The sequence below is a fragment of the Mixophyes fleayi genome, chromosome 7, assembly GCF_038048845.1.
Source record: "Mixophyes fleayi isolate aMixFle1 chromosome 7, aMixFle1.hap1, whole genome shotgun sequence".
In the NCBI taxonomy this organism is placed as follows: Eukaryota; Metazoa; Chordata; class Amphibia; order Anura; family Limnodynastidae; genus Mixophyes; species Mixophyes fleayi.
In genome coordinates, this window is record NC_134408.1 from 82,268,726 (window position 1) to 82,294,113 (window position 25,388).

At 44.7% G+C, this 25,388-nt stretch overlaps 1 protein-coding gene across 4 annotated transcripts in view; it reads left to right on the top strand.

The window, feature by feature from the left end:
- The window catches only part of INPP1 (inositol polyphosphate-1-phosphatase), a 74,469-nt gene that overhangs the window by 14,414 nt on the left and 34,667 nt on the right, over positions 1–25,388 (top strand). The window contains exons 1-3 of one of the 4 annotated variants that reach the window (XM_075180045.1): positions 8,007–8,412; positions 19,078–19,300; positions 25,116–25,176. In XM_075180045.1, coding sequence (XP_075036146.1) covers positions 19,097–19,300; positions 25,116–25,176 — 265 coding nt within the window. In that variant the 5' untranslated portion in view covers positions 8,007–8,412; positions 19,078–19,096. The other 3 variants (XM_075180047.1, XM_075180046.1, XM_075180048.1) reach the window with 3 other exon arrangements.

A 25,388-nucleotide genomic window follows, 5' to 3' on the forward strand; every position in this document is an offset into this window, starting at 1 on the left:
CAACCTGGCTGGCTGGGACTTGTAGTTCCACAAAACAAAATGGCGTCTGTTAATTTTTTTAACTATTTATCACCGTTATTACCCTACTAGCCACAGCACAGGGGCAGTAGGAAGAGCCCTAGTGCTATCAGCACTGGGCTGGGTGTCTCTAGGGGGGGGGGCCCGCTAATTTTTTTCGGCGAACCCCACTCCCTAGGGAATCCAGCCCATGGCTGAACAGTCTAGGGTTGGTTAGTCATTATGGCAGGGGGACCCCTGCTGCGTGTAACACTACTATAGTGCCGCCAACCCTGGCTGGTTTGCCTAGTGCTGGTTAAGTGAAAATCAGGGGGACCCCACGCAAAATTTTCCCCCGATTTTCACGGAACCAGCAGTAGTCAGGCAACACTAGGGTTAAGCAGGAATAGAGGGGGGACCCCACGTTGTTTTTTTTTTTAAAACTTTCATCTATTCTGTACAGTTTTTACAGCTGCCGGAGCTCCGGGAGCTGTATGACAGGCAGTGGTAACAGTGATGTGTTTACAACTCGCTGCTAAAACACAGGAGAGTTAGCTAAACACTGGAGTGTTTACATCGCAGCAAATCGCCAGAGATGACCAGCGATTTTGAAGATCAGGGCCAAAATCGCAGCTTGATACATTTCAGGTTTTTTGCCTAAAATAGCGGGTTATCACCCGCGACTTGACGCGATTTTAACACGCTGTCAAAATCGGACCTTGATACATTTACCCCCAGTTGTTGATCTAGTGGGGTACCTGTATATAAAGTTGAATAATATTTATAGAATTACAACAGAATCTCTTCCGAGTCAGTGAGTAACCCCGTGGGAGAATTTGCTTTAATTGCCACTATGTCTCCTCTACATTCATGGGATTTAGTCATATTTGCCAGTAGTTTACCAGCTTTGTTACCCCATCTGAAGCATTTGTTTTTTGCATAATCAATCTGTTGTTTAGCCTGATATGTTAAAAAGCTTTTCATTAATTGTCGCGCTTCTTTATGTGTCGCTAAGGATGAATCTGTTTGGAGTAAGATATGGCGGTCGTAAGAGTCCGCTGAAGTCTTGTGTAGAGCTTCATAAGTTTCTCTTGTCTTTTTGTGGTGATTTGAAACATATGCAATTATCCTTCCCCGCATGACCGCTTTTGAAGCTTCCCAAAAAAGAATAAGATTTTCCCAATGGTCTATATTATCGTCCAAGTATTCTGCCCATGTGTTACTCAAAAATTGTTGGAAATGCTCAGAGCCATGCAAATGCAAGGGGAATCTACAAATGCGAGTTTTCTGACCTGAAAAAGGTAGTTAACAATTGAGACTACCGCATGATCCAAAATGACTATATCGTCTATATCAACTCGCCTGATTTAGGGCATTAGTTGGTCTGCCACAAGTATATAGTCAATTCTGGAAAACGAGCCATGTACACTAGAATGATCTGAATATGAGCGATCTGATGGATTGAGAAGGCGCCATGGATCTACCACTCCACATTCTACAGCCAGTCCTGAAAAATAATTAGAGTCAGATGATCTAATCAAGTTTGTAATACTTGATCTATCTATTTTTGGATTTGCTACTGAGTTAAAATCCCCTGCTATTATTAGATTAGGTGTGTCTTTTTGTATTAACATCTGCTTAATAGAGCGAAAGAACGACTGTTGAGCCATGTTTGGAGCATAAATATTTAGTAGTGTAAATTTTGTATCATTAATTTGAATGTGGACTAGCAAAAATCTGCCATTTGGGTCAATTAACGTTTCCTGGATGGTATATTGAAGGTGTCTCGCCAGTATAATCGCCATGTCCCTAGATTTTGAAGTGTGAGGGGCTGTGATACAGTCTCCAATCCATCCCGCCCATAGGGCAAGGCCCTCTGAGTCCTTCCAGTGTGTCTCCTGTATAAATGCTATGTCTGTGTGTAATCGTTTAAGATGTGCTATTATCTTTTTACGTTTAATTGGGGTGTTCAGGCCTCCCACATTCCATGACAACATATTTAGCGTTTGTGGGGGCAAGGGAGAAGGAGGTTTAGAACTTAAAGACTGCATGGCTTCACCCACTCCTCGTGGGGGATCAGAATGGAGGGTGCTAGCCGTGTGTCCCTGTAAACAACATGTAACACATTGAATAGAAAATAACATTGTGCTTAACTAACATGAATAAAAAACAGTATATTTCTCCAACCTCAATACATTTTCAAACATTTTCCTAACCAAATCTAAACGGAATTGATCTCTGAAAATATTACCAGAGATCAAAATAAATTTTCTCAAACAAGTTATTGTAACCTTAAACTAAAGAGAAAGTTTGTGTTTTATAAACAAAAGAATTCCTATGGCAAGCATTTTACTCAAGGTGGTGTGCGAGGTGGCGAACTAGTGTGTCCTGTACTGCCAGTAGGTGAGGCGATCATTTCAAAATGACGTTTGGCCACAGATGGGTCTTCAAAGATTACAGAACGGCCATTCTCTATTACCCGTAACTTTGGCGGGTAGAGTAGCGCAAACCGCTTGTTGTTATCCGCTAAGAATTTACAAATCGGAGTAAATTCCTTGCGCTTTTGTGTCAACATGACCGAGTAATCCCGGAAAATTAAAATTCTATCGCCATCAATGACCAGTTGTTTCTTACGTCTATAAGCTATTAGGATTTTTTCTTTTTCTGTAAAGTCAAGGAATCTGGCTATTACAGGTCGAGGGCGATCGCTTCGGCCATCTCTCACAGGGCCCAGACGATGCGCCCTTTCGATGCGAGGAGAATCAATTTCGTCTTGAAGACTAAGGCCTGTGACAACACCCTGACTCAGAAACGAGATTAACTCAGGACCCTTAATTGTTTCTGGGATGCCATTAAAACGCAAATTGTTTCTCCTGCTGCGATTTTCCAAATCGTCTAATTTGTCTTGAAATTGAGATAACTGCTGGGCTTGTTTTTCAGAACTATTCTGCAATTGTAAAGTATTGTCTTCAACGTCGCTTGTGCGCTGCTTCAAAGTTTCGATTCTGGCTGTATTTTCTGAAATCTTCAGAACAGCAGCATCAAGCGAGGCCTGGAGAGCTTCAAATTGTTTGTCAATAATTGGGAGTAAGATATTTAAAATGATCGGAGCAGTTTCAGACTCTGGATCCCCAGTAGGTATCAGTCAGGGTAATTGGTCTCCCTCCCCCAAGCCCCCCTGTGAGGAGGGAGGGGAAGCAATCCTGTGTGCTGTTGGTTTACCTCTACCTGATCTTGTCTGATCTGGTTTCGTATTCATTAATTTTGAAGTGGACTTGTTGCAAAATTTTTCCATGACCAAAACGTCACAGCTTTTTTAAGGATTATTTAGTGTTATTTGACAAACCAGACGTTTAGTCAGATTGAACAAAAAAGATGTGATGACTACGTTTCTATTGTGAACTCTCTCTAAAATAATTTTGGACTTTAGATTACATCTTATCACTAGTTCTAATCTTCCCTACCAGGTCAAAGGGTGTGCTGCTTATTTCGTGCCCCACTATCTCTCTTTTATTTTTAAAGTATCAATGTATAATATCTTGTTATTACACTTGTCTTTACGACCTGTCAGCTGCAAGTTTTGTATTAGACAAATTCTATCAAAGAGTTATCTATAAATTCCGCAAAAGAGACTAAATACAAGATGTTATATGTAGCCCAGGCTGATAGGTCATACACATATACCCCTACTTATGGTAATTTGGTAAAGCAAGTCACGAATAACAAATTTACTTTTAGTGATCCTACATCTACCAGTGCAGGTAATATTTGGTATTGACCCGGCTTCCTGACCATTCTCCTGCTTCTGATTTGGCTATATCCGTTCCTCTGGTTTTGACCCGGCTTGCTGACTACTCTTCCATCCTGCATCCTGGTGGGCTCTCACCGCTGCCTCAATTGTTACCTCGCCAGCTGACTGATACTGAGGGCCGTGACCTGCACGTCCCTTGCAGCGAAGTCCATACCTCCTTGCGGGGGTTCCTGGTGAAAACTAGGGGCGTGATAGACTCCGCGCCTCAGTACTCAGTAGCGCCAACTGCTGGCAGGTATCATCAATTCCACCTAGTGATTCTGACAATATAATATCGTTGGCAAAAAGATAGCAGAACCAATTTTCAAGCAAAACCTTAAAGTCTTAGGGTGTTGTTCAGGGAAGAATTTAGGCTTTAAGTCGACCCGACAGGTCAGCCAAATTGCCCCAGTGCTCCACCTTGAACCAGTCGATCCCCTGGACCGGGGTAACAATCAACGATGGGGGTATGTCGTTCAGTCTAGGACCCGATCGCCGGATTAGTGCTGCCGCAACATGCCAAATGGTCTACGCCCAACTCCACCACCACCAGATGGACCGGGAAGGTGTTAACTCCTGCCTCCACACACACCAGCACTCCATGACAGACGACTCCCTCGGCACCAGCGTGGCCCAACCACCGAACAGCCCTTCAGACACTCGCGGAGCTGCGTCCACTGTCCACTAGGCGGGTCTCCACGAACGGTTGAATTTAGATTTTTCGGAGACCGGAGGGATGACCAGCAGTTCCCGATCTTGACCCAATGAGTCACACAGGATAGGTGTCCTTCAACGTCTTCTTATTCTCCGGTGCTCATATACAAACGGAGTTTCCTGGTATAAGCGTCGTCCTGGCCAGTGCAGTCCACACAGTCTCCGACAGGGCCACTCCCATTGTTCAAAGTCACTGACACTTCGTAGGTAAGTGTGTATATATATATATATATATATAGGTGAGGAGAAAAAAAAAAGGGGGGTACCTGGAGTCCTCCAAGGTATACCCGGCTTCAAGAGACAATGTTCCGGCAGGTCAAGTAGTCTCTATGGCTGGCTCTAATGTGACTCTGGTTAAGAGCTATCAGTAACAAGCAGGTGAGTAGGCCCGAGTATCAGGGCCGGACCCCGGGGTTGTAGCTATGTCCCTCCAAACGATCCAAAAGACACACTAACTTCTTCACAAGAAGGTCCCCTGTTGTATTAGAGGTGTCTTTTAAATTAAATTCTTCTCTATCAGGGGTGATGCAATTAGATTGCAACGAAGTCTGGAGAGACTATTTAAAACGCGGCCATCTTGGTAAACCGCCCACTGGGGAAGTGCTTTTTAAAGTTTGGAGCCAGACTGAGTAGCCAATAGAGAAGATGCAGAGAACATAAGGGATAGAGTCCGTGCATGCGCAGAACCAGAGTCAGGGCACCAGCAACTGAAGCTTGAATCAGTGAGGAACAGGTGAGTGTGTTGATCTTTGGTTATGGAAGCCAAACGACCATCGTGTGACACCTTGTCAAACACAGGGATCGCGTAAGTCGCTCTTACGGATTTCTAGTTGGAATGCGTAAACATAACAACTGGGATACCTTGCTTACAGCTGGCATGGTATGAGGCGAAAGCTCGAAAGGTTGTGGGAAAAAATGCCTCTAAAGTACATCTGAGATGTCACGGGTGCGTATTATTTGACGTGACTGAAATAGCGAAAAAGACGCAAATTGCATTATATCCCAATAATTAATGAGATTAGTTATATATAAGATCAAAGGCATTGTATCATTATTATGGTGGACTGCAGGATCCTATAACCGCCACACTATGATCTTTGTTAGCCAGCGGGTTCACATACCAGCATTCAAAGGGGCTGATTCAATTCAGCAACGTTATTCTAGGAATAATATAGCCTGCACACTATTACCGTTACTATGGTAAAAGTGCGCATATTACAGTTAGCACGGTAATTTACAGCTGATTTTTGCTTTGTTAAAATTACCGTTATAATGATAATACAATTAGCACCATGTTATTCCTAGACTAACATGGCCGAATTAAACTGGCCTCAAACATTCAACAAAAATAAGTGCAATTTTGGCCATGAAAATGTCTAGTAGTTTTGTGAAAAATTTAAGTAAAAATTTTCCCTGTTCTTCACACTACTACAGTGCCAATTAAAGAAATCAAGTGTTCCTCTCGAATGTCTTTAGAGGCTAGGGGTTGTGGTGGGTCTCTAATGTTGTTAGATCTAAAATTCTGATCCAAGTTTGCCTGTGGTGTCAAGTATATCTGGAAGCGCTTCAATCAGCTGGAGAGAATTGACACAGACCAAGTTCTGTATACAAGGAATATTCTCTGATTTATTGATACAAACATACAAGTTTTTATAGCCTACGTCATGAGCATACAAGTCTATACCACTAGTCTATGGAAAGCGCTACTGATTAACTTTCTCACGTATTCTCCAGTGTTTACTTTCTCCCCCTTCTAAGGACAGATGAGCTTATTATTTTTATCTCAAGGGGAGCTGGAGGTTCATCTCCTATATGCCACAAGGGCACAGCTCCTACACTACGAGTTGAACATGAAACTACTTATTGTTCTCATATCTTGATACATTCTTCAGGTGTTCTCTATGTCAGCTTAACCTCAAGGCCATGGGCTTACATCTTGTAAAACTGCAATTCAACAGAAAAATGAATAATCTCTTTTAGCAAATAATATTTCTATGCAAGTTACAATAAATGACTGAACAAACGCCTTATGAGGCCTTAACAAAAAATCATATTTAACAATGTCAAACTAGAGGATTTCATTTATTGCATTTCTGGCACCATGATTTCTCACAATCTATTCCTCTCATGTGGTAGGTTAGCAATCTGACACACGTCAGGTCTGGTCTGAGCTCCACTGCCCCCTCATGCTCACCTTCCCCATCATTTCTTTGAACCATTATTAGACCACAGACAACTTATCCCCACCTATCAGAAGATTTTTTTGGCCTCTTTTTTCTGTTGTCACTTCTCTCCTATGCTGTCTCTCACAACAAAACGGCAACCAGCTTCTCATTGCCTCCTCATAAGATTGCTCTGGTAAGAAAAAAGTGAGTTACTGCTGTAATGATAAGGAGATGTTAATCCTGGACATTGACTAGGATTTTATTGCTTTTTTTTTGTTATTGCTGGAGACTCTTTTTAAATTATTCAAACACAATAGTTAGTTTTCAGTGCTCTAAAGGATGAATAGATTTGAGAACTCTTTTGAACTGCAATAAATATTTGCCTTGGTAAAGTACAGTATACTTGTAATGAATAAAGTGTTCTTTTCCAGACTTGGTTCTGCATGTTGCCTCTTCCAACATGCATGCACAATTTCTTTTCACATCCCTCTTGCCAGCCATAAACTGCTGTTCCTGTGAAGTGGAAAACATACTTACCACTGCCTCTTTCACTTCTGAAGAGGTATGAGATCTACCGGGGTCCTCTTCTCACTCCAGTGCACGTGCACCGACTGAAAACCTCGGGCATGCGCACAAATATCTCTGCCCTATACAGTTGCAGAGAGAGCGGTGTGTGACAGGGATGGATCATGTGATCCCTCCTCATATGCGCTGTCCAGCCCTGCTCTTTGGAGCAGAGCTGACAGCACTGAACTTTTCAATTATGATAATGTATGCCAGCTTCAGTTAGCGTACATTAACATGCTAAAAAAATGATTTATTTTTTTTTAGCAAACTTTAGTAAATAGCGATACTAAGCAGTGCCCATACAGTTATGAGGACTGCTTAGTAAAACGAAGAGAAATGCAAAGAAGCTGATATCTATGATATCTGCTGCGATGCATTGATAGTAAATAAGAATTTTGATGTTAATCCCTGAAAACGTCAGTTTCGGGGATTGAGCACACTTTTTAGTTTCATAAATATCCCCCTTGAAAAGAAAAGAGGTTTAGAAACTGTTTTAAGTTATATATTTGCTAGAGGTTGGGTAACAGAAAAAAATTATTTACCACAAAACCTTAAGCTTTTCATGGCTGTATTTATAGGCCATGGTGGTGCATTCGCTTGAAACTTGGCAGGAGGAGGAGGTTTCTATAACTAGAAGGTTAGTTTATTTCCAGTGACATACAATTATAGCGCAGGCCATGAAGGCGGAAACCATAAAACTGCTCCTGCGTGTTTGTGAGACCACATAAGACGTACTTGAAAGCAAAGCAGAAGTCACGCCCATTAGGAGGCGTGATTGTTGCAAACTGTAATGTCATAACAAGAGGAAGGAGGTAAGATAGGAGCTGCAGATTTTTCTTTCAGTGGTCTCTAACGCTCTATTCTCTTCCGTTCCTTGAAATCTGGTCACTGCTAGATTATTTTATAATACGGTGCCTTATGTGATCGCAGCCTTTTACCATAGCTCCCCTACGTAATAGCAGTGATCATTTTGTATTCTTTCTTCTCAATATGAAGATCCCTGTCCAATGAATATGCTGCAGTGAACTCTAAATCCACTTGTGAATCCCACGGTATCTAGTAATTTCATTTCTGGGGAGGGCTTCCTCATCTGGCTGGAATTTCATTAGGAGGAAATTTGTCATACTGCACAGGAAGCTTTACGAGGGAGCACAGACGGAGCATATTCTGGACTATAAGGTATTGACAAACTGATGAATCTACCTGGTACGGGGTAAAAGTGGTGTAATGACTACACGACGTTGGTGGAATAACGAGGTATATGCCTATATTTATTATGATTAATAATCATTCAACTCCTGGTTTACTGTATAATTGTAACTTCTTAATTATAACATTTCATCTCCTGATGGGCATATAAATGCTTATAAAATACTTTTATTCTTGAACGGAGAAACTATATTTTTAATTGTGCTTTGAATTGCTAAACACAATACAGGACTGTTCACACAAGGGTTTTTCTATGCAAGCAACAACTGGGTATTTACCTGCTTAGAACATCATCATTATTATTTATTTTATTTTGCTACTTGTAAACAGTGTTTTATATTTTTTGGTAAGAGTATTAGGGAACACACTGAATTGCAAATCTAACTACAGCTAAAAATAGATTACATTTAATTATTAATTGGCTGGATTCACTTGAATATGGTCTGTGCCTTGAAGCTTTAGATACCTTCCTAAGATGCTCCTAAAACACTTCTCCATTTACTCAAATTTGATCCTAAATGTAAACACAGTAAATGTATTTACTGTGTCCTGACCTCTGAACAGGACAGACGTGTCCTGCCAGCTCTCCGTTGGAGCCCAGCCTGGAACCTCTCTGTGCCCCGAATCTCAATACGGAGATGCCTGCCTCTTCCACTGAGCGGTGCTGCTGATGGCTGGGGTACTTTGCCTCGCTGCCTCCGGGTACCTTCTACCTGCAGCCCGACCTCCAACCTGATGCCTGGCCCGCCTGCCGCCTTCACGCTGCCGTCTCCTGCCGCAGCCCGACCTCCAACCTGATGCCTGACCCGCCTGCCGCCTTCACGCTGCCGTCTCCTGCCGCTCCTCCTCCCGCTCCAGTCGCCTGTTCACAGCCTGCTTCCAGTGCTGCTTCCTGCCTCCACGTGGGCCAGCTTTGAAAGTGCTGGACCTGCCGAGCACTACATCGCCGCCGTCTGACCCCCATGAACGCTACTTACCGCCTCCACGTCGCTGACCCAAGCTGCTGCTGAATCCATGTGTCTCCTGTTCCTGGATCTCCTGATTCCCTCCAGCGGCACGCGCCCATGTGTCCCGCTGCTCCATCTCCGGTGATCTTCGTCCCGCTGCTCCATCTCCGGTGATCTTCGTCCCGCTGCTCCATCTCCGGTGATCTTCGTCAGCAACAAACGGTGAGCCTGCTCTCCCCTCCCCTGCATTCACCTGATCACAGGCCGCGGATTCGGCCTGCTCCACCGGCCACCCCGCCTGCTGCGGGCACTCAGTTAACCCCTTGTGTCCCTCTCCGCCGGCTGCCTCTCCATGTGGGTCCCTGCTCCCCTAAAGTCTCCGTGGCTCCTTTGGCCTCAACCTCCTCATTTCTAGGATCTAACCCCCACTCTGGGCTGCCTCTCATGCCCCTGCCCCAGCATATGGTTGATTTTATATAAAAAAAATAAATAAATCAGGATCATCCACCATTAATTGGTCAATTAATCACCAACACAGGGCCTGTTTTATATGCATTATCCTCCCACCCCGCCTCTCCTCATGACCCCACCTGGTCCCACCGGGCTCCCCGTAACTCCTGACCCCTTGGGCCCTCCGACTCTCGTACTTCTCCGGGTCTGAACTCTGCACTGAACTGGTTAACTTGACCCTCCGGAACTCTGATCCATCCTGATCACTCAACCCCCCTAGGACTTTTCTGATCCTGCGCCTACCTTCTGATTGCTGGATCCCTGGACTACTCCGACTCCTGCAACCATCGGGATCCTCTGTGGACTCCCCCGTTCCTGAGTTATCCCTCCAGCTTCCCTGTATGGGCTCTCGGTAGCCCTTCACTGCTGTTCTTGTGTTTATCTGATCTAACCATCAGTTTTTATCTTTATCTCTAACTTAATGTGCTTATTTTAATTTTAATCAAATTTATTTGTTCCATCTTTATTTTATTGTTCTCTCCCATACATTGTCTTCATCATTTAGGTTGTTATTGTTTAGATTGTTATTTCATTCTCCTCCACTACACATTGTACCATTGATTTACCGCTGCTCTTCCCCACTTTGCTTTGTCTTCATTGTATTGCTACTGCCCTTCTGTTTCACTCCGCTCCTTAATCCTCTACTCTCCTACGTGCTGCCTTTCTTTGTCCCGTCAGTCTCAACTTGACCTAGCCTAATTCTCCTCCAGCCTCTGCTGCCCTTTTTACCTAGCTCAATTTTCTCCTCCGGCCCCTGCTGCCTCGTCTCTCTCACTCCCGTCCCCCATATCTCAATATGCCGCCCCGCTCCTTTCCTATACCTATCCTCTCCCCGGGCCACCACCACCTGTCCCTCTCGCACGATCCCATCCCCCCCCTCACTCCTTCAACCTCTCTCCCAGCCCCCTTCACCGGTCCGACTCACACCCATCCCCTCGCTCCAGCAACCCCGACAATCTTATCCACATCTCCCCTCATCCTTCCCTCCCTTTCTCCTGTGCCCTCTGGAACTCAAGGTCCATCCGTAACAAACTGACCTCCATCCACGACCTCTTCGTCTCCAACTCTCTTAACCTTCTCGCCATCACTGAAACCTGGCTCACTCCCTCTGACACCACCTCACCCGCCGCCCTCTCCTATGGTGGCCTCTCCTTCACCCACTCTACCAGACCGGACGAACGTCCTGGTGGCGGAGTGGGACTTCTCCTATCCCCCTGCTGTACTTTTCGGGTCATTCCCACTGTACCTTCACTCTCTTTCTCCTCCTTTGAAGTTCACTCCATTCGTCTTTTCTCCCCCATCCATCTCCGGGTCTCCGTCATCTACCGCCCCCCCTGGCCCTACCTCCCTGTTCCTGGATAACTTCGCCGCCTGACTCCCCCACTACCTTTCCTCTGACCTTCCCTCCGTCATACTCGGGGACTTCAACATCCCCATCGACAACTGCTCAGACCCTGCCATTATCAGACTTCTCTTCCTCTCCTCCTCCCTTGGTCTCACCCAGTGGACCTCCTCCCCCACCCACCATCTTGGTCACTCCCTCGACCTTGTCTTCTCGCATCTCTGCGATCTCTCAGACTTCTCCATCTCTCCCTACCCACTCTCTGACCACCATCTCCTCTCTTTCACTCTGTCCTCCTCCCCTGCTCCCCCCCCCGCCTAAAGCCACCCTCACCAGACGCAACCTTGATGCAATCGACCCCATCTCCTTCTCCTCCACTCTTGATTCTCTCCTCTCTCCCCTTACCTCCCTGACTTGCCCTGACCAGGCATCCTGTCTCTACAACCACTCCCTCACTACTGCACTTGACGCTGTCGCCCCTGCCTCTCCCATCCGCCGACGCTGTCTCATCCCCCAACCATGGCACTCCAAAGTCACCCGCTTCCTTAAAAAGTGCTCTCGCACTGCAGAACGCCTCTGGAGGAAATCTCGCTCCCTGGCTGACTTCCTTCACTTTAAATTTATCCTCTCCTCATTCTGCTCTGCCCTCTCCCTGGCTAAACAAACCTTCTTTAAATCCCTCATTTCCCTTCAGTCCTCTAATCCCCGTTGTCTCTTCGCCACCTTTAACTCCCTCCTTTCTCCCCCCCCCCCTCCGGTCCCTCTCTCCCTCTCAGCTGATGACTTCGCCACTTTTTTCTCCTCCAAAATTGAAGCCATCAGACTCAACATCTCCTCCTCCAACCCCTCTCCCGCTGCCATTACTGCTTCACCTCCCTCTAACAAACAACTCTGGAGCTCCTTCAGCCCCACTACAGGCGATGAAGTTCGCTCCCTCATTCTTTCCTCTCCTCCCTCCACCTGTCCTCTTGATCCAATCCCCTCTAACCTCCTTCGCTCTCTCTCTCCCACTGCCTGCTCCTACCTGGCACACCTCTTCAACCTATCACTCTCCTCTGATGTTGTACCCTCCTCATTCAAATACGCTCTCATCTCTCCTATCCTCAAAAAACCCAACCTCGACCCCTCCTCCGTCGCCAATTATCGTCCTATCTCTCTTCTCCCCTATGCCTCCAAACTTCTTGAGCGGTTAGTCTGCTGTCGTCTCACCAGATACCTCTCAGACAATTCCCTCCTCGACCCTCTCCAATCTGGTTACCGCCCCCTCCACTCCACTGAAACTGCCCTGGCTAAAGTCACCAATGACCTCCTATCAGCCAAATCCAAGGGTCATTTCTCCTTACTTATCCTCCTCGACCTCTCCGCAGCCTTTGACACCGTTGACCACCCCCTGCAAACTCTTCTCTCTCTAGGCCTCTCTGGTTCTGTCCATGCCTGGTTCTGCTCTTACCTTGCTAACCGCACCTTCTCTGTCTCCACGTCCAGCTCTTCCACCACCCCCACGCCCCTCCAAGTAGGAGTCCCCCAGGGCTCCGTTCTCGGCTCCCTTCTCTTTTCGCTCTACACTTCCTCCCTTGGTGCGCTCATCTCCTCCTTTGGTCTTCAGTATCACCTTTATGCTGACGACATTCAACTCTACATCTCCTCTCCTGATCTCTCGTCCACCCTCCTCTCTCGTGTATCTGACTGCCTCTCTGCCATCTCCTCCTGGATGTCCTCACGCTTTCTCAAAATTAACATCTCCAAAACGGAACTCATAGTCTTTCCTCCTTCCAGACTCCCCTCTCACCACAACCTCTCAATCGTTGTTAACAACACTACCATCTCATCTGTCATCCAACTCCGTTGCCTGGGTGTCACCCTTGACTCCTCTCTCTCTTTTGCCCCCCACGCCCAATCCCTTGCTCAAGCCTGTCGCTTCCAACTGCGCAACATCGCCCGCATCCGACCCTTCCTCTCACAAGACACCACCAAAACCATCCATGCACTCATCATCTCCCGCCTGGACTACTGCAACCTCCTCCTCACTGGCCTCCCTCTCTCCCATCTCGCCCCGCTCCGATCTGTACTCAATGCAGACTTATCTTTCTCTCACGTCGCTCCTCCTCTGCCTCCCCTCTCTACCAGGCCTTACACTGGCTCCCTTTCCCTTACAGAATCCTCTTTAAACTCCTTACTACCACTTACAAAGCTCTCTCCCAGTCTACTGCCCCCTACATCTCTAACCTCCTTACCATTCATACTCCCGCTCGCTCCCTGCGCTCGGCAAACGACCGTCGCCTCTCCTCCACTCTCATTACCTCTTCCCACTCCCGAGTCCAAGACTTTTCCCAAGCTGCCCCCCTGCACTGGAATGACCTCCCTCGCTCCATCCGTCTCGCTCCCAATCTGTGCTCCTTCAAACGGGCACTCAAAACTCACCTGTTCCTGAAAGCCTACCAGCCATCCACTTAACCCCTCATCCACTCTGCTTGTTCTCCCTCCTCTCCCCTGGTCCCTTTTTCTCCATTGCATCACTGCCTCCCTTCGTGCCTGTTTTGTCCTCCCTCCCTTAGGATGTAAGCTCGTATGAGCAGGGCCCCTCTCCCCTCCTGTCTTCATACTGACTCTTCTGCTCCGCCCTCACTCCATATGTCTGCCCGGAGTTTCCGAAGCATTGGTACTTAGTGTTTATTGTTCTGTGATGTTTACCCTGTATGGTCTACTGTTCGTATTATGTAAGGCACTGCGAAAACCCTGTGGCGCCCAACAAATAAATGATGATAATAATAATAATATAGGCAAGACTGCAGCAACTGCAGGATATCAATTTTTTTTACACCTAGTGATGGGAGGAACTTTGTGAATGACAGTATTCCTACCTAAATGCAAGCTAGGTTCAGGAATGTACTTTCTGTTTCAACCACATGCCAAAAAAAGAAATTTTTATGAGTTTCAGGAGATGGAAGTTACATATATTAGGGTGTATTTCCAGTTTAGCAGCTCATTCCACCCACACAATTGCTTGTTATTTCTTTGCAGGTGTCCATAAATAGTTCTTTTGTACCATTAGCCCTCTTGCTCACTGGCATTTTACTTTTTTTTTTAGAGCTCAGTGTATGCTTCCCTGTGCATTTGCTTGCAGTAAGTGCAAAGAATGGAAAAAGTAGCATTTTAAAAAAACTTGTCTAACATTAAAACAATTGTGTTTGAAAATGCAGTGCAAATCAGTTGTTCTCATTTTTTGTAATAGATTCTGTTGTATTTTTGGTAAATACCAGTATGGTAACATGTCAGTCCTGATTATATAAATGTTAATAACACGTAAAATGCATTTTGAAAAAAAATAAAACAAAAGTGGGTATGAACCCTTAAAGCACATATATAGGCACAATTCTACAAATGGAATAAAAACAGAATTTAATACAAATGCACTACAATGGATGTCCTTACTCCCATTACCTATTTAAGACCAGAAATAGGAGGAAATTAAAAAGTTGATGAAGGGGTTGGTCCAAATTCACAATAGGCAGCCTTTTTTACATCATTCAAGGATTAGTTAAAGCCAGAGCTGCCGGAATGAGTCGACTTCCTGCAGCATATCCCCCACCCCACCTCCAGAACATATTAAAGTCCTTCCTTAAAGTTAAGAGCGCAGATTACATATCAAAGATTATGAAGAATTCTTACTTAGTGGACAGGCTGAATTGAAGGCAGTTTGGACTTTAATAAATACAAAGGTTTTGAAACCAAGGAAAATCTGTCTGAAACAAGCAGCTTTAACCCACTGCCCTTCGGTAATTCTAGTCCCAAATCTCAATCCAATTGGAATGAGATGGGACTTGCCATGGGCTAGTAGTTCTGTGCTGGCACAGTTGATACTTTGAGTCCATGCCCCAATAAATTAAGGCTGGGGGGACAACTAGCTATTACTCTACATAGCTATACCTAATAAACTGCATTGTAGAGGAGGGAGTGAATATACTTCTGGAGTAGATGATCATGATGCCAATGAGTTTGGAGGGATTTAGCCATGTCAAGACTTTCTCCATATATGTATATTTAATTAGGAGCAGGAGACATGTTAACCATATTAGGATAGAGGGAGGATTTCTTTAATATTCAAATAGCTTTTATCTCGTTACTTTTTCTTTATAATTGAGTAAAACAAGAGTCCCGGGACATGAACATGAGGAACTGAAAGCCCAAAAAGGGCTTCACTGCACATGCACTGGGCCATGCAGATGATCAGAAGAGCAGACCTGGGGCCTTGGGATGATGACCATGACCAGCAACACCTTTCTCCTAATTGGAATTTTTGATAAGGGGTCCAGGGTGTTGTGTCCATGGCATTGATGTCCTAAATGGCTGATGACATAGGCCTAGTAAGAGATATAGGGGAAGATGGAAATACAATAGCCTACAGTGAAGTAAATAACAAGACATCAAACATTCTTTAAGACCCACTTTTGAACAACCGTTTCTTATTTTTACCTCTCTCCAGTCTGATAAATGCTTGGTGGCTCCAGACTCATGGGGGGGGGGGGGGGGGTAGTCCTGGGGGAGAGACCCCTGCATTTTGTACACGGGGGAGCAAGAAGAAATAAGAGGAGATTTTCAAAAAGTTGACAGCCTCTTAAATACTGTAGAGATATTTACATATCATTGATGTTACAAGAGGCCTTTTCATTTTGGATTAACTTCTTCTTTTTTAAGTTTAGTGACCCTTTCAATGTTAGTTAGACTATACTAACTATATCGGGTCCAGACTGTTATACAATCCACATTTTTAGAAATAAAATATGAATAATTGCATAAACAATAAGTCAATTAACTGTTCTTGTGGGATCAGATTATATCAGTAATAACTAAAAAAAAAAATTTTTAAAAAATTGCTGAATTGTATCTATTTAATGTTGTGCATGTATGCAGGTAAATATAAGACCTCTGAACCCCAACATTGAAATGTTTAAATATGAACCATGGAATTTAAGTACTATATAGTGCATATTATTCCAGCCAGATTGAAAGAGTAAAAAGTGCTTAGTGGGCTATATGATCCAGTCACACAGCATTGTTGGTCAACATTTTGTTGTTTTGTGTGAACTGTGTAAAGAGTGGTTGAGGAATTTTATGAGCTTGCCTGAAGAGGTGATTTTTCAGAGAAAGCTTGAAGGTTTGTAGACCAGAGGAAAGTCTAATAGTTCAAGTGAGGGAATTCAACAAAGTGGGTGTAGCCCCCAAAAAGTCCTTTAACCAGAAATAGGAGCAGGTAATGAGATGACCCAGATCTTGTGCAGAATGGAGATGTCAAGTTGGGAGATATTTTGAGACAAGTTTGCAGATGTATGTTGGTGCAGTTTTGTTGATGGCCTCGTATTTTAGAGGAATTTTAGATTGGATTCTGTGAAAAGCAGACAACCAATCTATAAATTGACTGGGTCGATGAGCAGTGGATGAACGATTTGCAAGGAAAATCAATCTAAACACTGTGTGTAAAATAGATTGTAGGGGTGAGAGCTTGATTTCATCTTGGCTGTCACCTCAAACTCAATCTTTGTATGTAATTGCAATAGACAATGCTGGAGATGATGAGTGCATGAATTTAACATTTTTGCAATGTTGTGTATGAGATATGTCCGTATTCTGGAAATATTTTTTGAAGTATATTTAACATGATTAGACATATGTCCGATGTGGGGAACAAAGGATAGTTCAAAGGATCACACCTAGTCAGTGAGCTTGTGGGGTAGGATTTGTTGTCATGTTGACAACAGAAATAGAAATGTCAGGTAGGTAACTTCTTTTGGCTGGTGGTAATATTATTATTAATTCTGTTTTCGAAAGTTTGAGTTGAGTCATTGACACGGGCCAACACAGTTGGTGAGAGATTAGGAGTGGATAGATTAATTTGGAAAACATCCACATAGAGATGATACTTAAATCCAAAGGAGCTTATTAGTTTTCAAAGAGAAGTGGTATAGATAGGGTAGAGCAGAGGACCAAGGACTGAGCCTTGTGGTACTCCAACTGATAAAGGAAGCGGAGAGGAGGTGGATCCAGAGAGCTAACACTGAAAGAGTGATTAGATGAGTAGGATGAGAACCAGGATTGGACAGTATTCTAAAGACCTAGGGATTGTAGCATTTGTATGAGAAGTGAGTGGCCAACAGTGTCTAATACAGCAGAGAGATTATGGAGAATTTTGTCATGGCCATGCTAGGAATTTGATGCCAGCTGCTTACCAGCAGTTGGTGCAACTGGCCAAGGAACCACGGAAGTATACCAGCAGGTTTGGGATTTGCTGCATGAGACCAACGGCTGTGCAGGCCGGCAGAGAGGAAGTTGGAGATCATATCCCATTGCTAGGCAATGGGCACGCCGACCCGACAGTGGAGGCGGGCTTCTCTCCGTGTGACGAGGCAGGTAAGCAGGGATGGCGCCTGACAAATTAGACGCAAGTAAGGCCTTTATATTTAGCAATAATCAAATCATTGACCATCTTAGTCAGTGTAGTCCCTGTGGATTGTTGGGAACGAAAGCCTGACTGAAGAGAGTCGACTAGGTTGTGTAAGAAAAGAAAGTGTATGAGGAGAATGTAAACAATTCCCACAAGAAGCTTGGAGGGGCATGCGAGCTGAGAGATGGGATTGTAATTTGAGAGAGAATTTGGGCCAGAATTTAGTTTTTTAGAATAGGAGTAATCACTGCCTGTTTGAATAATGACTGAAAAATACCAGTAGAGAGAGAGATTACAGATTTTAGTTAGGATTGGGATGAGCACAGGAGAAGCGGATCTACTGATTTGTGAGAGTATAGGCTCAAGAGAACAGGTGGTAGAGTAGGAATATAAGAGGAGATTAGTACTTCATCTTCATTTGTATGATCAAATAAAGAGAGGGTGGTAGAGGGAGGGTGTTGGGAAGGAATTGAGCGGTTTGTTTCTCAAGGAAGATGCCATTTTAAGTTGGATCTTATCGATCTTGTCCTTGAAGAAGTAATCAAGCTTGTGGAGACTGATAGTAGTCTGATGGTTTGGGGTGGGAGGGTTCAAAAGAGATTTAAATGTGTTAAAAAGGTGTTTGGGGTTAGAAGCCTGAGCAGAGATGAGAGATTAGAAGTATGTTTGTTTGGCAGTGTCCAGAGAATTTCTAAAGATGTGGTGCAAGATTTATGCCAATGACGCTCTGCTTTGCAAGAGAGTTTTTGAAGATTTCTTGTTACTTTAGTGTGCCATGACTGACATTGAAGTCAATACGTATTGTGAAGAGTAGATGGAGCCATTTGCTCCAAGGCTGTTGCTAGGGTTGGTGAAAATGAGGTACTGCCGTGTCCGGAGAGAAGAATGTAGAAATTGGGGAGAGAAGTTGTTGGAGAGAGGTGGGAAACATAAAAATTAATAGTTAGTATTTATGCGGCTATCGGGAGACTTGGTAGACATTGACATCAGAGATGTTAAAGTAACTGGAGGAGAGCTTGTAGCTGCCAGCTGCCAGGAAGGTATGTTCCAAATAGTATTTGACCCATGCCATTCTAACATCATTAGGGACTGGTAAAATACTTCTATAGATGGCAACTTATTTTACTGTACACGACTGCATATTATGTCATAAATAAAAAGTAATAATGTGGATACAAAGGTTGTAACATATATCAACTTATCAGATTGCCTGTTTATTTGGTATGCAATACAGCGCAGTTGTACAATATTATTAAATAAGCCAGAAAGTGTTACATTTAACTTGTCTAGTGATTTCGGCATTTATTTACTGCAAGGATGATTACAGTTTTAGTTTTAGTTAGGTTTAGTTTTTTGTAATTCAGCTTGCGTGGTAATGATATATTCTGTTTTCACAGTTAAAGGGCAATCTGAAATATGTCTGAGGTACTCCACGAGCTGTTACGTGTTTCTGAGAAAGCTGCATGTATTGCTCGAGCATGTCGGCAGGAAGAAACCCTTTTCCATCTCTTAATTGAAGAAAAAAAAGAAGATGAAAAGAATAAAAAGTTTCTCACAGATTTCAAAACTCTAGCTGATGTTTTGGTCCAGGAAGTGATAAAACATGACCTTGGAAAAAAGGTAAGGAGCAGCAAAAGACATACTGTACATATCTAAGCATGTATGGTAATTACTTCAGTTTTGGAAGAAGTAGGATCGTCTCCAAAGTTTCACTTTACCAACACTAGGTATATTTTGGGGAGTAGCATACATTCTACACTTTTGATGTCCGTCCGTTTAATTTTATAGGGGCTTAGTCATACCAGTTGTGAATCTGCAGGGGGGCTTCCAAGGTTAATAACTGGCACCAGTTTTCAAAAGTACTCTAAAAATGTAACCGTCAGGTGTTATAGGGCGAGTCTGATCACTTTTAAAATCACAAATTCACTCCAGCTTCATACTGCACTGAAAGTTATTATCAGGTTAAACTTAAGAAATATCATGCAATTAATCAAATAAAATCCTTTTTGCTGTGGAAATAGCAGGTATCTGGAATGCCCCCAAGGTCCACTATACACAGGGAAAAAAAAGAAACATTCATGACCATTAAGGTGACATTCATGCCTCTCTGCAAGTTTAGTTGCCATGATAGTTATCTGTAACTTAACAGGTCTGATGGTGTCTTCGTAGCCTAAATGAGAGAAACAGAAGCAAATGAAATGAAAAAACTATTGGGCCCCAATGAATGAAGAAACATTTATTTTTTATTAACCATATCTTAAACACCAATTAGAGGGAGTTTAGAATGAAAACAAAAACCCTCTACTAATTGTAATGTAGAGAGTCATCTTTATAAAAGAAGGTATCAACATTCTCATAGTTTATAACAACCAGCATAACCCAGCAGGACCAGCAAGTAGACCTAAGGAAAACCTGATGGTTTACAGGACCCTATCCCTTGTTGTAAAAGATGGATACAACTTTAACCATAAACTTCAACCATATATAAAATCTAATATCAGGTCCAGTTTTCGGAGGGACCCCATTCCAAAAAGTTAGATGTCCCCTTCCCAAAAGTTTAGATAGAGGATTCCATACCATTGCAAATCCAAACTTTACAATAATAAACAAATCATTACCTTACTAGGACCACTTGATCTAGTGTCATCGGTTTGACTTTTGAATTTTAGTAAGCAGGCCTTTCTAAAACCAGTTGTGACCTTGGCCTCTGGCATTTTGTCAATGTTGATCCAGACCAGCTGCTTGATTCTACTCTGCACTTGGAGGTGAGGGCTCCCTGATAGATATAGCACCATTATTCCCTTTACCCAACTCCTTTCTAGCAGGAAAAGCCTCATTGATATACAGTTTCTCAGAATTGTTTCCAAGACAGATTATCAATGCAGCTATCCTCGTTATCTAGTTCTAGCTCTAACAGCTGCAGCTTCTGTCTTTTAGCAATATCCGTTCTTCAAAGAGTAGCTCCGCAAATCCTCCTATGGTACTGGGTCTTTGCGTCTGGGCCTATATAAGCTCTACTTGTACAGTATATTTTCCTCACCGCTGACTTTTCTTGTTCTTTTCCACAAGCACTTTTAGGGCTAGATTTACTAAGCTGCGGGTTTGAAAAAGTGGGATGTTACCTATAGCAACCAATCAGATTCTAGCTATCATTTAGTAGAAGGTACTAAATAAATGAATGCTAGAATCTGATTGGTTGCTATAGGCAACATCCCCACTTTTTCAAACCCGCAGCTTAGTAAATCTAGCCCTTAGTCTTTTCCAACCTTTTTCTGTTTGCTTCTCAGGCTTAGCATAGAAATCTTTAGGTACTGACCTACACTGGCTGTGACTGTCTTATATTTAGGTTTTTTTTTCTGCTGTATTGACTCCTCGTCAACTGATCAGCGATGTTCAGTTTTGGGAGCCACTTCAGTGGCTCCACTCTTTGCAACTCTCTGTCGTCGCCACCTGCTCTTTAAAGTAGAAAATAACTTACATCCTGGCTATTTGTTCCCCAACTTTTAGGGGAATGGCACACAGTCTTTCTTGGATTGGCTCTTCTTCCACTTGATTTGGAGAAATAGCACACTGAGAGTACTTCATGCAGGCATGTCCTTGAACTTGAGGCTTGGTCAAATAAGGTTCTCTCACAGTATTTGTCTCTCTTTTGCACACCCTGAATTCTTGAAGTGAGCAGTAGACAGTCACTTAAACATTGTCCACAGTTAACCTCTTCCAGGGCCGGACTGGGACTAAAAATCAGCCCTGGCATTTATAGCACACAGGCCCACGTGTTGTGAGCTCCATGCACTATATTGTTGCGCACTGATGCTGGCGCAGTGCGCGTTGCTGGTGCTGTACAATATGATGTAGTATGAGTGTGTGTGTGTGTGAGGGGGGTATTTATTTCTCCTAATGACCCTCAACATTACATTGTTAGCACCCCAATTACATCAATAAATACCATGACAATAATATTATTAGTACCCAAATTACAGCAATAAATAACCCCGCACACACACTCATATTACATCAATCACCCCCACATTACAGCAACTGGCATCATACCCCACATTACAACAACCGGCATCACCCCCCACATTACAGCATCCAGCATGACCCCCCACATTACAGCGTCCAGCATCACCTCCCACATTACAGCATCCAGCATCACCTCCCACATTACAGCATCCGGCATCACCCCCCACATTACAGCATCCGGCATCACCCCCCACATTACAACATCCGGCATCAACCCCCACATTACAGCATCCCGCATCACCCCCCACATTACAGCATCCAGCATCACCCCCCACATTACAGCAACCAGCATCAACCCCACATTACAGCAATACCCTCTCCTACTTATTAACAATACTAAGCCCCAAACACACTAGAACATTGCCGCCACCACGCCACCCCATACTACAGCAATACCACCAATTATACAGGCGCCACTGTAGGAAACCAATGTTTTGCTTTTTTCAAATCTCCCACAAGATAGCAACAACAGAATACATACACACATATAGGTAACAGGTACCCTTTTCCCTCAATTAAATAGTAATGGAAGAATTTTCATGAATCATTCCACATGAAATAAAACTCTAACATATATCTAAAAAAAACAACATAACTATTGAATGATCATTTGAACCCACACAGCCACATTAAAAGTATTTCCATCTACAGCAAAATGTCAGAGAAGATAATATGGCAGAAGTTCATATTTTGCCACACCATATTGCGCCCAGTTCATATTATGCCACATCGAAGTGCCCCAAGGTCATATTATGCCATAATAGTGTCCCCAAATAACATTATGCCATAGTAGTGCCCACAAATCATTAGTAGTGCCCAGACAAAAACTTATTCACAAATAAAAATTGTAGAGCATATCAGATACTGAGTGTGAGTCCCAGGAGCAGCTTAATACACCATTTACAATGCAAACATAAATAGATATATTGACACAATCAGATAAAATTTATGACAAGCAATGTTTTTTCCTCTTAATTAAAAATCTTTGTACAGATAAAGATGCAAGAAACATTACAGCGCAATAATGAGCAATACATAGTGTTTTAAACATCATTGGATACACAGTAGTGCCCCCAGTTCAAGAAAGGATGGTTAAAAACACATTGCACACGAGAAAATATTTGAACTTACCTGATTATGGCATCCTGTGTTCTGTTCTCCTACTGGGTGCGCTGGGCGAGGAGGGATCAGCAGCTGTCAGCTCACAGGCAGTCGGGAGCAGGAACAGAGGGCAGTGGTCGAAGCGGAAATTTAGAAGCGGGGGTATGGAAAATATAAGTGAATTGTCCCCTCTGTGCAGTCCTATTCTTCATTACTACTTGTGTTTTATGAGGGCTGTATCCCTGACATTACCATTCTTAAGATGTCTCTCCCTTTACACTTTCTTTTACCTATGCCGCTACACCATCTTTTCCTTTGTCCCTCTCACTTAACCCCCTGCTCCACCTTCTCCCCTGGCTCTCTCACACATCTTCCTGCACCACCTTCTCCCCTGGCACTCTCACACGTCTTCCTGCAACACCTTCTTCCCTGCTACTCTCACACGTCTTCCTGCACTGTCTACCCCCCTGGCACTCACACGTCTTCCTACACCTTCTACTCCCTGGCTCTCTCACACGTCTTCCTGCACCCTCTACCCCCTGGCTTTCTCACCCCTCTTCCTGCACCCCCTACCTCCCTGGCTCTTTCACCCCTCTTCCTGCACCCCCTACCTCCCTGGCTCTCTCACTCCCTCTTCCTGCACCCCCTACCTCCCTGGCTCTCTCACTCCCTCTTCCTGCACACCCTTCCCCCCTGGCTCTCTCACCCCTTCATCCAGTGCCCCCTACCACCTGGCTCTCTCACCCCTCTCCCAGCACTCCCTGGCTCTCTCACCCCCTCTCCCAGCACCCCCTACCCCCTGGCTGTCTCACCCCCTCTCCCAGCACTCCCTACCCCCTGGCTCTCTCACCCCTCTCCCAGCACACCCTACCCCCAAGCTCTCTCACCCCTCTCACAGCTCCCCCTTCCCCTTTGGCTCTCTCATCCCCTTTCCCAGCACCCCCTGCGGCTCTCTCATCCCCTCTCCCAGCACACCCTTCCCCTTTGGCTCTCATCCCCTCTCCCAGCACCCCCTTCGGCTCTCTCATCCCCTCTCCCAGCACCCCTTCGGATCTCTCATCCCCTCTCCCAGCACCCCCTTCCCCTTTGGATCTCTCATCCCCTCTCCCAGCACCCCCTTCCCCTTTGGATCTCTCATCCCCTCTCCCAGCACCCCCTGGCTCTCTCACCCCCTCTCCCAGCACCCCCTTCCCCTTTGGCTTTCACCCCCTCTCCCAGCACCCCCTCTCCCAGCACCCCTTTCGGATCTCTCATCCCCTCTCCCAGCACCCCCTTCCCCTTTGGATCTCTCATCCCCTCTCCCAGCAACCCCTTCCCCTTTGGATCTCTCATCCCCTCTCCCAGCAACCCCTTCCCCTTTGGATCTCTCATCCCCTCTCCCAGCACCCCCTTCCCTTTTGGATCTCTCATCCCCTCTCCCAGCAACCCCTTCCCCTTTGGATCTCTCATCCCCTCTCCCAGCACCCCCTTCCCCTTTGGATCTCATCCCTTCTCCCAGCACCCCCTTACCCTTTGGATCTCTCACCCCCTCTCCCAGCACCCCCTTCCCCTTTGGCTTTCACCCCCTTTCCCAGCACCCCCTTGCTCTCTCACCCACTCCCCCAGCAGCCCCTACCCCCTGGCTCTCTCACACTGGTGATCCCCGAGCGGCACACCCGCGATTCCCCCCCCCCCCCCCGCGTGCGAAAAATCGCGGCACCCCGCAGCCCCCCTCCCGCAAAAATCGCGGCCCCCCCTCCCCCGAAAATCGCGGCACCCCCGCGACCCCCATTCAGAAAAAGAAAAAAGTACAAGTCAAAAGGGTCTGGGTCACAAGAAACAGGCAGGGTCCAAATCCAGGCAAGAGGTCATCCAACAGAGTATTCACAGGACAGGAACAAGGAGAACTGGTAACAGTGAGCTGTAACCGGCAGTGAGGCTGCAGACCTCACTGCCTTAAATACAAAAGGCCACCAATCAGAGCCTAGCTCTGAATCATACACAGCCCCCTGATTACATTAATCAGCCCACAGTCTGTACTATTTGCGCGCATGCGCCCGGCTTCCAGCACCGCCGGGACGCAGCGCCACATGAAAAGCATCCGGCAGTTGCCTTGGCAACAGCCGGGCAGGAAGCGGAAATGACGTCCCGGTCGTCAAGGTGACGCCGCGGCTCGTGACAATGGCTTGGGGTTTTTCAAACCACCTTACATTGCATATCCCCTATCTTTTGTCCAATGGATTCCCTGCTCTTACCCATCAAACAGTGTTTGCCACTTTGTGATACTGGAATTGAATTTTAAGGGTCCATGTACTAAATGTTAGTGTTTCAGTTTCCAGGTTTAGAGAAAAATGTAAGCGGAGAAGAATCCAATGAATTTACAAATGAACTTGGTAAGTAATCTGGAATAAATGCATAATTTAAAATAGAAAACATTTGTCCAGGTGATTTAGGAAAAATGTAATCAGCTAGACAGAATAAAAATACAAGATGCGTGAAATTTATGCTATACAAACTAGTAATATTTCATTACCCCAATCTTATTTGTTGTACTGTATATGCTTGTGATGTAATTTAGTTTTAAGAACTTAGCTAACAGCTTTAG